Below are 13,169 nucleotides of genomic sequence, written 5' to 3' on the forward strand. Positions count from 1 at the left end.
GAGACAGACCTTGGTCTGCCCCAGCAGAGCCATTCTTAGGTTGCATGCACAACTGCATCGCTGTTCTTGAAGGACTTTCAGATTCAGTTGTTATTAAGCTATCAGCAAGGATAAAGGGGTTGTTTAAGGACTGAGTGAGGTTTTTATTTTCAGTCTGCTAAGAGTGATTTAAAAGGAATTTTTTTCTAAGTAGGGGATACAATTTTATTATAAGACACCTACAACATACTAACTACAATTGAAATAAATATAAGCAAGCCTGCAAACCTACAACGCTTCTCGCTCCTCTACTGAAAGATCTTTATACAGATTAGAGTTGCAGGACTTAAAAGATAACTGTTAACAGAAAGACTGGATAGATATTGACAGTAGCCCCAGTTCAGCAGTCTTACTGACACCAAAAAGCAATGCCTTTATTATGGTTTGTCGAAGACCCCATAGATAGAAGGAAAATCTCATAATAGAATTATACCCAATTTTGACAGTCATTAAAAGGATAAAGTGCACGCTTCATTCAGAAAGGACAGTAGCCTTTGTTTTCAACAAAAATAGAATCAATCAGTAACATTTTATACCTAACTGATTTCATACTATCGTTTTTTCTCCTTCAATGCCTAAGAACAGTACTTGGATGCCCAGCTACTGACAGAAGGGAATGCAAACTTAATCAAGCCTTTACTGAATGTTCAGTTGAAGTCAAAGGCCCACAAGCAACTACAACAAATATTATGCTGGTTTATAGCTCAGGTGAAAGGAAAAATTATCAGAGCTAACAGGAGTCCAAAGAAAGCCCACTAAGAGACACATGTGTAAGACTAACCCTACAGACGACAAAGTCATTGTGGAAAAAAGCCTTTTATTAGATTTTTTTTACAAAATAACCTGTAAAAAGAAAAAAGTATATTCACCCCATATCAGATATATGCAATATATAAACTTACACACTCCTACCCACTACTTCACAGATCCATAGTTTGTCCATTACTTTCTTCAAAGAGAAAGAACACTTCAATTTCTATGCCAAAAACCAGATGAAGGCTCACCTGTTTTTATTTTCTCTGCTGACTTCAATCCTAAAAAGCAGATGGTGTGACAACAGTAGCGTCATAGAGGTTACGGTTTCCTGCTACACTTTCTCTAGCAGCAAAGTCTCCTTACAAAGTCTGTCCCCACCCGTTATCCTGGTCTCAACTCTTAGGAGGTATTTTGCTTTTCGCCTTTTACAGCCAAGATGATTTTGTTGTTTCTGTTCGATGAACAGCCCCACTAAATCAGCACAACTGAGGGGCAAATAAACTCCAGCAGCATAAGGGCCGAGGAGCTTCACACCATCTGGAAAGCCATAACTGGGAACTGCATTCTGAGACTTCGTCATTTATTTAAACTATCAACAGCTCTTATTTCATTAGCCCAACACGTTCCACTTAAAGCTAGAATCATGCTGATACAGTTCAGAGACCACAGAAAAGCTTTCATGGAACCAGGACACTTTTATTATAGTGTTTAGACAAGTAATTATCATGTATCGTTCAAAATTGTTCTCAAAACTAAAATTTAGATTTAGCTTATCAATGTGATCAAATGCATCTTAGTAAACAATACAATTATGCACAGTCATCTTCCATTAAGAAATACTGTAAAATTATATACAAATATTGTTTCAGGCAAATGTCCTTTTTGCAAGTGCGCAAGTTGCATTTCTGAACAAGTGCATTTTTGAACTTCAGCACCGAGTCCCATCAAGAGTACACAGAGCTCTTGCCATAGCGTTCTGTGAAACCTATCTTAATTACAGTTTACTCACCTTTCAAAGACTCATTCTGAAAAAAATCACAAAGGTACAAGATTTATATACATAAAGGCACAGCAATTCTGTTGAAACCAGCTATGTTACAGTACAATGGAGTTCAATCAGTGCCTTTCATGCAACAAAGTTCACTAAAAAATTTAAACCCTCTTCCATTAAAATTAACTGCACTAGAACTGTATCCTTCCCTTTCAGTAAAAAGAGTAACTAGCTATTATTTAATGAACTCAAAAGTTACTACAGGAACTTGAAAGAATAAAATGCTTTTTCTTTCTGCCTAAATTTGTTAGACTTTCAAGCCTGTTTCTCATCAAAAGAAAACAGTTTCCAACTAAGAGCAAAGGTGAAGTTTCATTTGTGCTAAGGTGACAGACTAAATTTTTCTACAGCAATAGTTTTATAAAAATGAAATATATTATATATAGGTGCTGTCCTAGGAGGCATCACCACCAGCCACAGAATAGCCAATTCTAAAGATAGGTATGCAACTGAGATAGAAGACGACTTTGAATTCTGAGGAAAGATTCAGATTAGGTATAAATGTAGCTCTATCATTAGAACTACATCCCTGGTTGGTCCAGTGCTCAAAAAGACTCCATGCAATGGACACACCAAGTGTAGTTCTCCTGTAAATTGATGCAAAGTATTCTTCCCTTCTCCTTCCCCCAGTACCAACTTCAAGCTGTCATTTCTGAAGCTTCAGAGTTTTCCTAGGCATTGGTTGCATTGAAAGAGCATTTGCACTTTTTGTATCTGTCTGCAGCTGAATAAGCGGCAGGCAGGCTGTATATTGCCATCAAGCTAATCAACTCCCAAAGCTTTGAGCTGTCGTTCAATCTCTTCATCTGATATGGTAGCAGCTTTCGATGTTGAAGCAGATGGTAAGCCTCTGGCGGCTGACGGAGCTTTGGCCATCTAGAAGACAGAACCTTTCTTCAGTCAAAATAATACACGTCATGACAAGCTGACTTCTAGAATAGGACTGTAAATTAAAGGCTGCTAGAATAAACTATTTTAAAAAAGAGAATGAAGGGGAAGAAGCACATGAACTATGTAAAAATAGCCATACCTTTCCAGAGATTTCAATTCCTATCTCATCAAGCACCTGGTTAACAATATCCTGGCTTTCTTCCTCTTCATCAGAAGCATCAAAAATATCATCCAGAGTATCATTTACTTAGAAGAAAGAAGGAAAAAGAAATCCATACCACATTAAGCAGAAATATTTCTGAATTAACTTAGTACCATCTCTCTACCCACCCAGCATGCAGTACTAATACCAGTGTATGAGATACCAACAGAAAGCAGCTGTATATCAGAGAGGCTTTCTTACCTCTGCCTTGCAAAGCCTGTTAGCACAGCTAGAGCAACAACAGGGTAAGGCATGACTGCTTTTATAGAAACATTCAGTTTCATCAAAATAGTTCGGTTGCTCTATTTCCCCCCTACTAGATTTTAACATTTCTTAAAAACATCTTCTACAGTTCCATAAAAATCCTCTTCCTCCTCCAAATAAGTTGCAAAATTGTTAATTATTCAGCTAATTTCTGGATTGCAACAATTCAGTTCTCTGCAGCTGAGGTGTTCACATCTTGCTCAACAATACTGTTTTGAGTCCATGCCACTGACTACAGCCAACACAGTGGCAGGGATTAGGGTAGGAAGGAGACTGTGCTAGCAACAACAGGAAGTTTGGTATTATTTAACTGACAGTGGACAGACGCAATCAGGAAAAAGAAACTTGCCACCCCCCCACCTCCCCAAGAAGTTTGTGGCTTGAAATAAAAAAGGATACAAAAAACATCCCCTACCACCATGTACGTAAAGCTGAGATGACCAATAATGTTGAAATTAAACCCATATTTTTAAGTGTCCAGTGCCAGAAGAAGAAAAAGCACATGCAGAACTATCAGCTACAGACAAGGCATTTTTTCAAGTCCCCCCTACCAGTTATGCCAACGAGGTTTTGAGCTGGTCTCAAATCCCCTTTCCTTCCAGTATGTTTTTTTTGCATGAAGATGAGAAGCAGACTTATGTCTCTAGAGCTATTAAAAAGCCCAAGACAGCTTCCCTGCTCAGACACGCATTGTTTTGTTTACTCTTCATTTCTGCTGTCAATCTCGTGTATTGTAGAAACAAAACCTCAAGCATCAGTATTTCTAGACTGGTTCTACCCCTTCAAGAGCGCTGTGGGCTGCAGCTAGCTGCTCCCTGTAGGGCAGAACTTACTCATTTCTTCAGTCATTTCCATCTTCATGTTCTCCTTCTGGAAATTCTGCATAGTTTGTAGGGTCTTTTGTGGGTCCATTTTCTTATTAACTGCTTGCATTGTCTATTAATATTGAAAATACCCTTAATCATACAATAAGACATTAGTAAAGGCCGGTATATATGTTAAGAAGGAACAAGACTTTTCTAATAAAAATCCTTCAGTCCAAATTTCACTTTCCTTGTCTCTTTTCATCTTGTCAGAACTGTAGATACACAACAGATCAATAGTAGTCTGCACCTAGTAAGAAATACTGCTATCCGCTACCCTAACAGATATGCTTTTATATGTATGCATCTTTCTTGCACCACAACCCTTCTCGTTGCCTTATATTAGGAAAAATCTGCCTGATCTAAATGAAAAGAGTGGGACAACATTTCCTACTTTGCAGGCTAAACACTTTAAAAAGGTAAATGGCTGCAGGTTTTTTTATTCCATAAGGAACATTTATTTGAACCACCACTAGAGGACAGGCGTTAAGTTGCAATTGTTTCTTTATGTTATAGTTTAATGGAAAAGTTACTTTTCTCTGAAAAGCAAATACAGTGTTCAGGAAGTACATGTTAGCTTAGTGTGAACCTTTGCAATGGGCAGAGATCTTTCTGTGACAGTGTAATACACTTCACCTGGTTTACTACAAGCGTGCAGCACTGCCTTTGCACGCACCAGTATTTAATATTTTCTTCTTTCCTAAGAAGCAAGCTACTACGTCTCTCATGGGACGCCAAAACCTAAATATAGACATGAGCTATTCAAACGTAAAGTCTAACTATCTTTGAGAAGATAAAAGAGTTGGTTAATTAAAAGGGATGCTATCCAGCTACTGCAGCCGCTACTGGCTTCACAGAAGCTCTTCTGCCTTCATGTCTGAGTTTGTTTAAAGAGATAATATATTACACTTCTAATTTCAAAGACTGTGTTCATAGTCACATTATGTGAATTTAAAAAGTTGTTCTAGACTTCAAAGGTGTTGGTTGTTTAGAATTCTTTTACAAGAGTTATATATCGACATCAAAAATATTTGCACTAAACTGATATAGAATTTATATATCTTCAGAAAATAAGGGTCAGATGCATGATTAAAAGAAACAGGTAAATATTAACCAGACTTTACTATGTCCAAAATTAGTGCCATACATGCTAAAAAGTATATAGAAAAATACTCTGAAAGCTTCACATTCATGTATTTGCCATGCTCGTTGAGGCAACTGACTCCACATTTTTTCACTGATAGTTGTATGAGATAAAGAATAGTTTAAGCTTCAAAGGAACGACTGAACTTTTCTTTTATAAGCTTCCCATGTTGATAAGGCAAAATGCTCTCTTTAAAAGTGACCAAAAGAATTTAACACCTTCCTCTCCAATAACATTACCCAAACTAGTCCATCGAAGTACCTGCTGTGTTTCAAAACACATTACTTTTCTGGAGCTGGTTAATTTATTTTTTAAATTTTTTTTTTTCTACTGACTTAACCTTCACAATTAGTCTAGTGACACTTTGGTTTTGAGAAATTTAATCCAAGATGTCTCATAGATAAAAACAAGTCAGCCACGTAATAATTACAAAGCATGACCAACCTGTTCACATGCAACACTTGTAGGAATACTGAATAAGGTGTTTAACTTGATCGGCTGTACAGTCAGACAAGCGCCCCCGCTTCGTGGGTTAGTCATGGAGGATGGGAATTTTGCTAGAGCCACAACTTTGTGTCACTGAACAGCTGATTTCTGCCAACACACTGCTTCTAAAAGGTATCTGACAGCAAAGCCTTAGCAGTAATTACCTTCTGCACTAAGTTGCGTTGCATTACTGTGTTTAACTGGCACATAACTGGATTTAACTTGGACCGTGATAAAAACACAACTCGTCTACGATGCTGTGCACTAATTCTGTTTCCTACACCTCAAGCTGAACAATCAATCCTCCTTGCCAAAAGCAAACTCCCTATTTATCGTTTCAGGGAAATGGGGGAAAGTTCACAACTGTCTCAGATAACGAGACTTTTCAGGCTCTTATGAGATGAGATTTGTTAGAAAACTTAATGCAATACTGTTTCCTTAGAGCACAGAGAGTGAGAATGACAGGCAACTCCAGATTAGATTTCCTTAGGAACTTAAGATCCAAAGCAATAACCTACTTTTTGCACAAGCCATAAAGCTACACTGACACACTGCCTTGATTTCTAGACGAAGCATGCCCTACTTTTTCTCAATAAAAACTGCTTGTGACAAGATATACAGGCAAGACACTGCAGAGGCATGGTTTGGGTTTTTTTGATGTACTAAGAGTTCTTCCACTGGCATCAGAGTTTATTTTTGTCATGCAAACATTGGACAGATGTCTAGCCCAAGAAAATACGCTTAGTTAGGTGCTAACTGGCTGGGTTGACTAGAAAAAAAAATTCATAATATGAATCAAATTACATTTCCCTACTGTATCCTCAACACCATTTGGGGTATTATGCACTAAGTTTTATCCCTTCAGTTATCTTGTATAAAATAACACAACCTAACTTTTGCAATAACATGCTGCATCTTAATGTAAAAGAATGTCTTGTAACGTCTTACTTTTGCTGTGGTTGACATAGCTCCTGCCATCTTCATCTGAGAGTTCATGACCTTTGTTTGAGTTGACATAGAAGTCACTTTAGAGCTAACAGCATACGTTCGATTTTTCTGCTTCCGCAGTTGTACGAGCTGTTTGGCTAGCACTTTACAGGCTTCTTTGTTGCCAGTCTTAGCCATTTTCTTTATTTCCAATTCCTGTTAAAAAGGGTATAAGATTAATTCTACAGAATTTTCACTCAAAGACTATAACTAAGACTTAACACTAATAATTACATTCCAGAAGTTAACTGTCCTCTTGTTTTTTTTAAGACATTGAAAGTTACATAGTCTTCCTTGCTTTTCTACCAAGGCTATTTAGTAGAATAAATGCAATGCTGTTATGATTTGACCAGAAGAAAAAAACACAAGAAATCTGGATTACAGTGTGGTAGCACACAGTTCCCCAAAAGGCTTTGACTTCTGCATAACTCCATGTTCACTTATATGTGCACATTTAATTCCATATCTGGATAAGAAGTAACACTTAAAAAAAGAAATCAAACCCCAAAGTGAAGAAATTATTATGGCCAGCCAACTATTAGTGCCACAACTCTAATCATCTTTGACTTCTTGCATTCCTGGGCAATCAAGCCACACTGGGGAGTTCAGAGGTTCTTTTTAACACTTTTTCAGCCTCAAGAGAATCTCATAACCTTTTTGGGGAAGAAGTAGATAAAGTTAGATGAGCAATAATTATAGGCTGTTTGCCTGTATAATTAAGCTGGACTTAACTTAGCACATAATAAAAGTGTTATAATTTGTCCACAACATGTGCTTAAACCTTAGGACACCTCTGGCATACAAAAAAATCCCCAAATCTCCATCTGTCAATTCAAGGAGACGTAGCAAGCCATTCAGCCCCATGGTGCCAGGAAAAAGTTTGTCACCTGGGATTTTTCAAGGTATGCCTTCTGATTTGTGAATTGGTAATGCAAACTTTTCAACTCATTTTTCCTCTTCAGCCTTTTTAAGGAGGGCTTGCCATAGTACCTCAGTTCTTTGTATATGTCCAATTGTACATTTTGATTCTTACTATTAAGTAAAAGCAGCCTTTAGAAAGCAGTTTTCTCCTGTGACTCCTCAGGAGAATATACCTGCTATAGAAATACAGTTGTTTCATTTATGTGCACTGGTAGTCCAGAAAACTGCACTCATAACAAGATACACTGTCTGAAAAGGTCAATACTGGCCACCAGGACGTGCAAAACAAAGGCAAGTGTAAACTAACCCACTGCATCAGCTTTATTTCTAGGAAAGATCATGATTAAGTTTACTGTAGAGGTGGCACTGGCACAAGATCTTCTCTGTAAATCTGTAATTTCTGAAATGCTGTGTCATACGTACTAATTTTAATCCAAGAAGGTACAGATCAGCAAGTAAGGAGCATGAAACTGTTCAAACATTAGAGGCCTGAAATATATGTAAAGCTGTCCTCTTTGTAAGTAGCTCAGAGACCACAAAAACAAATTTCTATAGCATGCCCAGAATATTATCTCCTTTTTTCATACCTCAAGTATTGTGAGGGATAGGAGGGATTAGTTTGCACCCTAGTTTTAAGAGCAAACATTTGAAAATAAGGATTTTTTTTTTCACTGAGATGAAATACCTAAGTAGCATTTATAACCTGATTTTCAAAGCAAAACAGAAACCTACACCAACCATTGCTAAATCACTGCAGATAATCCAGCTGCAGATATCAAATCCTAGATATAGATGATTTTATTCTTAATTAAGAAGAATTTGGATAAAGAGCTGCAATACATTATGTGCTTTTGAGAGGTTTGGAACAAGCTTATTAAAGTCAGTTATGTTCTTTTGGGAAAAAAAAATAATCAAAATTCATCTAGTCAGATGAGGTTACTGAACTGAAGCAGAAATGTCTGCATATTTCAAGATATTTTTATATGTAGAATTAATATAACTACGTTTTCTCTGAGTAGTACCTCATAGTTAAGGGGGGGGAAAAAGTCTTTCTGAAGAAAGTAGATAACAAAATGTTCTGAGATTGACTGACAAGCTCTTCGTCTTTTTCGCCTGATCTGACTCTGAAAAGTAGTGTTTATCGTCCATTGATTCTCTCATCCTTTTTCAAAGACATATTTCACTTCTCCTTGGTATTTATGTGACCTGGTGCCATGAAACAGCACTGCGATAGCTACTGAAACAGTGGCCTGATTTGCATAGCTTTTCCCACAGTCTGAGCATGTCTTCATGCATCAGACCCCACCATCTGTCACATCCATTTATCCACTTATACTGCCACACAGGTGCAGCATCCATTCACTGAATCCTTTATAGCTTGCACACACTAAGTTTTAAATAGATCTTAATTTAGGCAGATAGTTTTACTATTATTAGCTAGTTTTAGGGAAGTTCTGTATGAATGAAAATAAAAACCCTACTGGGTATTCATGATACCCTATGGTTTTTCAAGTACTCTCTCCCACTGGAGAGTCATGGTAACAAATGATAGCACTGACACTTTTAGTTTTTCCACCACAAGACCACTGATTTACAAGCCTGTTAGAAAAAACCTTTGGAAAGATACAGAATGCTAAGAATGGAAGGGAAAAATGAATGTGGTTGTTTAATCTAGACACATTGTTTTAGGCTTTTCCTACAATAAAGACTGAGAATCACTTTCAGATAGTAAATTTTTTCCGACGCAATTTCAATAACTGAAATGACAAAAAGGGGAAGACAACTTCTTTAGTGTTCAGTACATGGAGTAGTATCTCTAACACTTTGCAAGTTTTATACTGGGGGTATGTGTTTGTTTTTAAAGAGTAAAATAAAGCTCCCTGCTCTACTTACCAGTTGTTTTTCCTGTTTTTCAAGTGCTGCTCTATCTCTGGTTATAGCCCTCTGAGTACCTCTTAACTCTCGATTTTGCTCCTTTATTATATCTGGAAAGAAAATATTTATAGCTGGGAAAAGTTTTCAATACTACATAAACACCTTGTCTGCTAAGCACTCTGCAGACATACATCATGTTTGACAGCCTCTGAGCCTTTGTTCAGAACGAACTGCCAGCTATCAAAGAACTATCAGCATTTCAAATATATTAAATATCAGAAAAATACAACTTTATGTATACAACATGATTATGTTTCAGTAGCACAGGCCATACCCCATAATGAAAAGACTGTTTTATCTAGTATGTTTCTTTGCACCATAACCACAGCAAAGGCCTTAACACACAGTTAAGAATTAGGTACACACACTTTTCTGCAAGTTCAACCCTAACTCAGCAACAACATATTCACTGTGAGTCCACTGCTTTTCACCCAGGTCTAACTGCCACACATAGACCAGCTCAAGAAACCTCCTCTCTGGGCCTTCAGAGCAGTTAAGGATTTCCCAAGCCAATTAACAGTGAAGATACTCCTAGGTGCAAGTCCCGGATCCTGCTCTTCTCTGTCCTTATTCTGGTTCGATAGAGACTACTCTCTGCCACAAATATGGCACGTCTGTGCAGCCCAACTTCAAGTTGGACTACAAAGCAATAGCGTTCAAACTTTTTCAATTATCAGATGCTTAAGAATAGTAAGATATGAAAGTGGAGGCCTTTATACCAAATCTAAGTTTCCTGACAACCGAGGTAGCCAGCAGCAGCTTGGACACTGTCTGTCAGGTGAAACGTTCCACCCTTCATAGGAGCTTTGTCCACTCTAATATTTAAAAATTACTTACCAGTAACATCCACTTATTTAAGCAAGTATTATTTACAATATAGGCATCAATCATGCTAGTTGCAATTAACTCTTAAAATTTACAACACACACTTCGGTGTGATTCACCAGGGCAAAGGTAGAGACATCTGCATCTGACTCAGCATCCTCTGACCTTTATTGAGGAAAGAAGTTAGTACTTTTAGGAAAAGATTCATCTACTCATAATGTATGTGTCTATACAACATTAGATAAGCTTTGGGTGGGAGTTTAAAAGGAGCAGACTCTCACATAAACTTTGTTTAGAGCTCTTTCTTCTAATCCACATATGTAACATCATGGCAGGGCACTGGTATTGTATTTACAAAGCTTAAAGCACGTGAAAATCAGTACAAACAGGCAGAGCTACTAACAGAAATAAAGGCATGAAGGATAAATTCTAGAAACCACAACCACCCTTTTCATTTTTTAAGGCTTGCAACAATTTTTCTACAAACAGAAAGAAGCTTTCAGGTTCTTCATTCCTACAACCAGACACTCTATAAAATACCCATTGCTGAAATTATTTCAACCGTAATAGGCTTGAATAAAAAAAATTAAAGCTTCAGTGGCATTTCAAGAAGGCATATACACTGCCCCCTCCCACCAATTGTTTTTGGCCAAATAAGTACGTATTCCAAACAAACTTTGTGAGAAAGCGACCTGTTTTTACAATGCTACAACTGCTCTGAGAACTACACAAAAAGCATCTTCAGGAGATGTAGGCTTTTCAACAGACAGTAACGAAGAGCTGAAAGATGGCATGGAATATAACACCGCGTTCTTCACACCAGCGAAGCAGCGGTGAAAATTATTCTGAAAACAATGCTACAGGCAAGTCATTTTGAAGGTAGGCAAGCGTTTATTACTTGCACAGCTGCACTTGCAAAAATGAAAGAAAAGCCTTAATAGCTACATACAAGCCTGTCTTTTCTAACTACAATAACTATCTAAAAAAATAATCCATTAGCGTAGAAAGCTTGAGAGGTAGGAACTTCAAGACAATAAGAAGCGAGACCTGTACTTAAGTCAGGAGACCATAAGGGTGAGCACGATGCTTATTTCTGTTGTTTCTGATCTCACATAGTGGCTAAAGCTAAGGATAGCAATAAACCAAAAACAACAGCTATCTGCAGTTACATGCCCTTTCATTTGTTTTTGCAAGTGAAGGTCAAGATGAGAACTTGGTTCTTGTTTCTCTGTGATAACTGACAGAAATTCCTAGCTTCACCACAGCAGACAGAAGAAGACGGGGTATTCCTGAGACAGCCTTTTGCTGATAGCCGCTCCTGTGTGTCACACCGCAACAGCCGCCTCGCAGGCCAGGGTAAGGAGGAAGCACCTCCATTCCTTAAAACAGGTTGGACAAGAGACACCCAACACAGCTTGACCTGGCTCCTACAATCCGCCTTGGTTATGGAAGCTTAGTGCCATCTCCCCCTTCCTCCCCTCTCAGGTGTGGCACCAAAAATGGGAAGAGGCAAGTGGGAAATATACGTACTCTCCCTCGGTGACGTGCAATTGGTTGATGCACAGCGTCATTTTTGGTGTGCCGTTTTCGAACGAGGACCCGCCTGATTTGACACAGGGCACCCAACATGCCAGAGCACCAGCTGCGGGGCTCCCGCCAACCCCCGGCCGCCTCTGCCCTACAGCCACGCGTGGGGCACACCGATTTGGAGGGCTGACCGTCGCCCACCGGGCTGCTGTCAGGTAAGCGATATTTTTTGGCTTTACTTTGGAGAAAGCCCTTTTCGCGTTAAGACCAGGAGCGCTGTCAACAGACGGCCTACAGAAACACCAGGGCCAACGTGCCCGCAGGCCCCCGCGCGAAGCCGAGGGCGCAAGCGGCGGCCGGGACAGCTGCTGCCTGCGCGGCCGGGCAGCGGCTCCGGGCGCCTGCGGCCATGCCCGGCCGCCGGACCCCGCCGCAGCCGGCCGGCTCCCGCACCGCTCGCCCCCTGCTCATTCTCGCCCTCGGCAACTCTTCGCCGGCCTGTTTTGTTCCCTTGCTGCCAACGAGGGACGTTGTTGTTCCTCCTCCTCCTCCCTCACCCACCGACCGGTACCAACAGGGCCCGGCTCTCACCACACCTCGCCCCGGCCCAGCCGCCCCACAGGGCCCGAGGCCCCGGGAACCCCACGCCTCGCTGTCCCGGGGGGCCGGCCCGGCCCGGCCGGGGGGCTCTCCCCGCCGCCCCGCCCGGCCCGGGCGCCGCCGGTGAGTCACCTCGGGCGGGCTGTGGCCGCCTCCTCCTCCTCCCCCCCCTGCGAGTTCCCGCTCCGCCGGGACACAGGGCCCACGGCCGCCTCGCAGGCACCGTCACCACCCCCGCGCCCCCGCTCCCGCCTGGGCCGGGGCCCGGGACCGTACGAGGGCCGGGGAAAGCCGCCCCCGGGCTGCCAGAGGGGCGGCGGGGCCCTCCCCTGGGCGCCAGCGGCCCCGCGCCTCGCTCACCGTCCACAGTCTTCTTCTTGAAGAGCGAGGCCATGGCGACAGCCAGACCCGGAGCCGCCGGAGCCCGCCGCCGCCGCCTCAGCGGGCTCCTGCCTCCTCCTCAGGTGACCAGGAAGCGGCCGGGCCCCGCACACCCTCCCGGCTCCGCCTCCCCGCCGTCGAGGGGCGGGACGGGGCTGGGCCGGGCCGGGCCACGGCGCTACCCCCGCCTACCCCGCGGCGGCGGCTGGGGGTGGCCGCTAACCGTGAGGGGCCCGGGCCACGCTTCCCGCGGGGGGTAGTGGGGGTGGCTGCGGCGGTGGCGCTTCTGCCCCTGGA

At 41.4% G+C, this 13,169-nt stretch overlaps 1 protein-coding gene and 1 long non-coding RNA gene across 2 annotated transcripts in view; one reads left to right on the forward strand and one right to left on the reverse strand.

Moving 5' to 3' along the window:
* Positions 1-1,470: 1,470 nt before the first annotated feature.
* On the reverse strand, positions 1,471-13,008 carry CHMP2B (charged multivesicular body protein 2B). The gene is made up of 6 exons (XM_064469579.1): positions 12,852-13,008; positions 9,498-9,589; positions 6,645-6,839; positions 4,037-4,139; positions 2,877-2,983; positions 1,471-2,722 (listed from the first exon to the last, which is right to left on the reverse strand). The coding sequence occupies exons 1-6, from the start codon at positions 12,883-12,885 to the stop codon at positions 2,609-2,611; spliced, it is 645 nt and encodes a 214-aa protein (XP_064325649.1). The 5' UTR covers positions 12,886-13,008; the 3' UTR covers positions 1,471-2,608.
* The window catches only part of LOC135316371 (uncharacterized), a 59,608-nt gene continuing 58,334 nt past the window's right edge, over positions 11,896-13,169 (forward strand). Inside the window, exon 1 of the long non-coding RNA XR_010375735.1 lies at positions 11,896-12,106. This is a non-coding gene — a long non-coding RNA (uncharacterized LOC135316371). The remainder of the gene's footprint in view (positions 12,107-13,169) is intronic.

The sequence above is a fragment of the Phalacrocorax carbo genome, chromosome 1 (assembly GCF_963921805.1).
Source record: "Phalacrocorax carbo chromosome 1, bPhaCar2.1, whole genome shotgun sequence".
Lineage (NCBI taxonomy): Eukaryota > Metazoa > Chordata > Aves > Suliformes > Phalacrocoracidae > Phalacrocorax > Phalacrocorax carbo.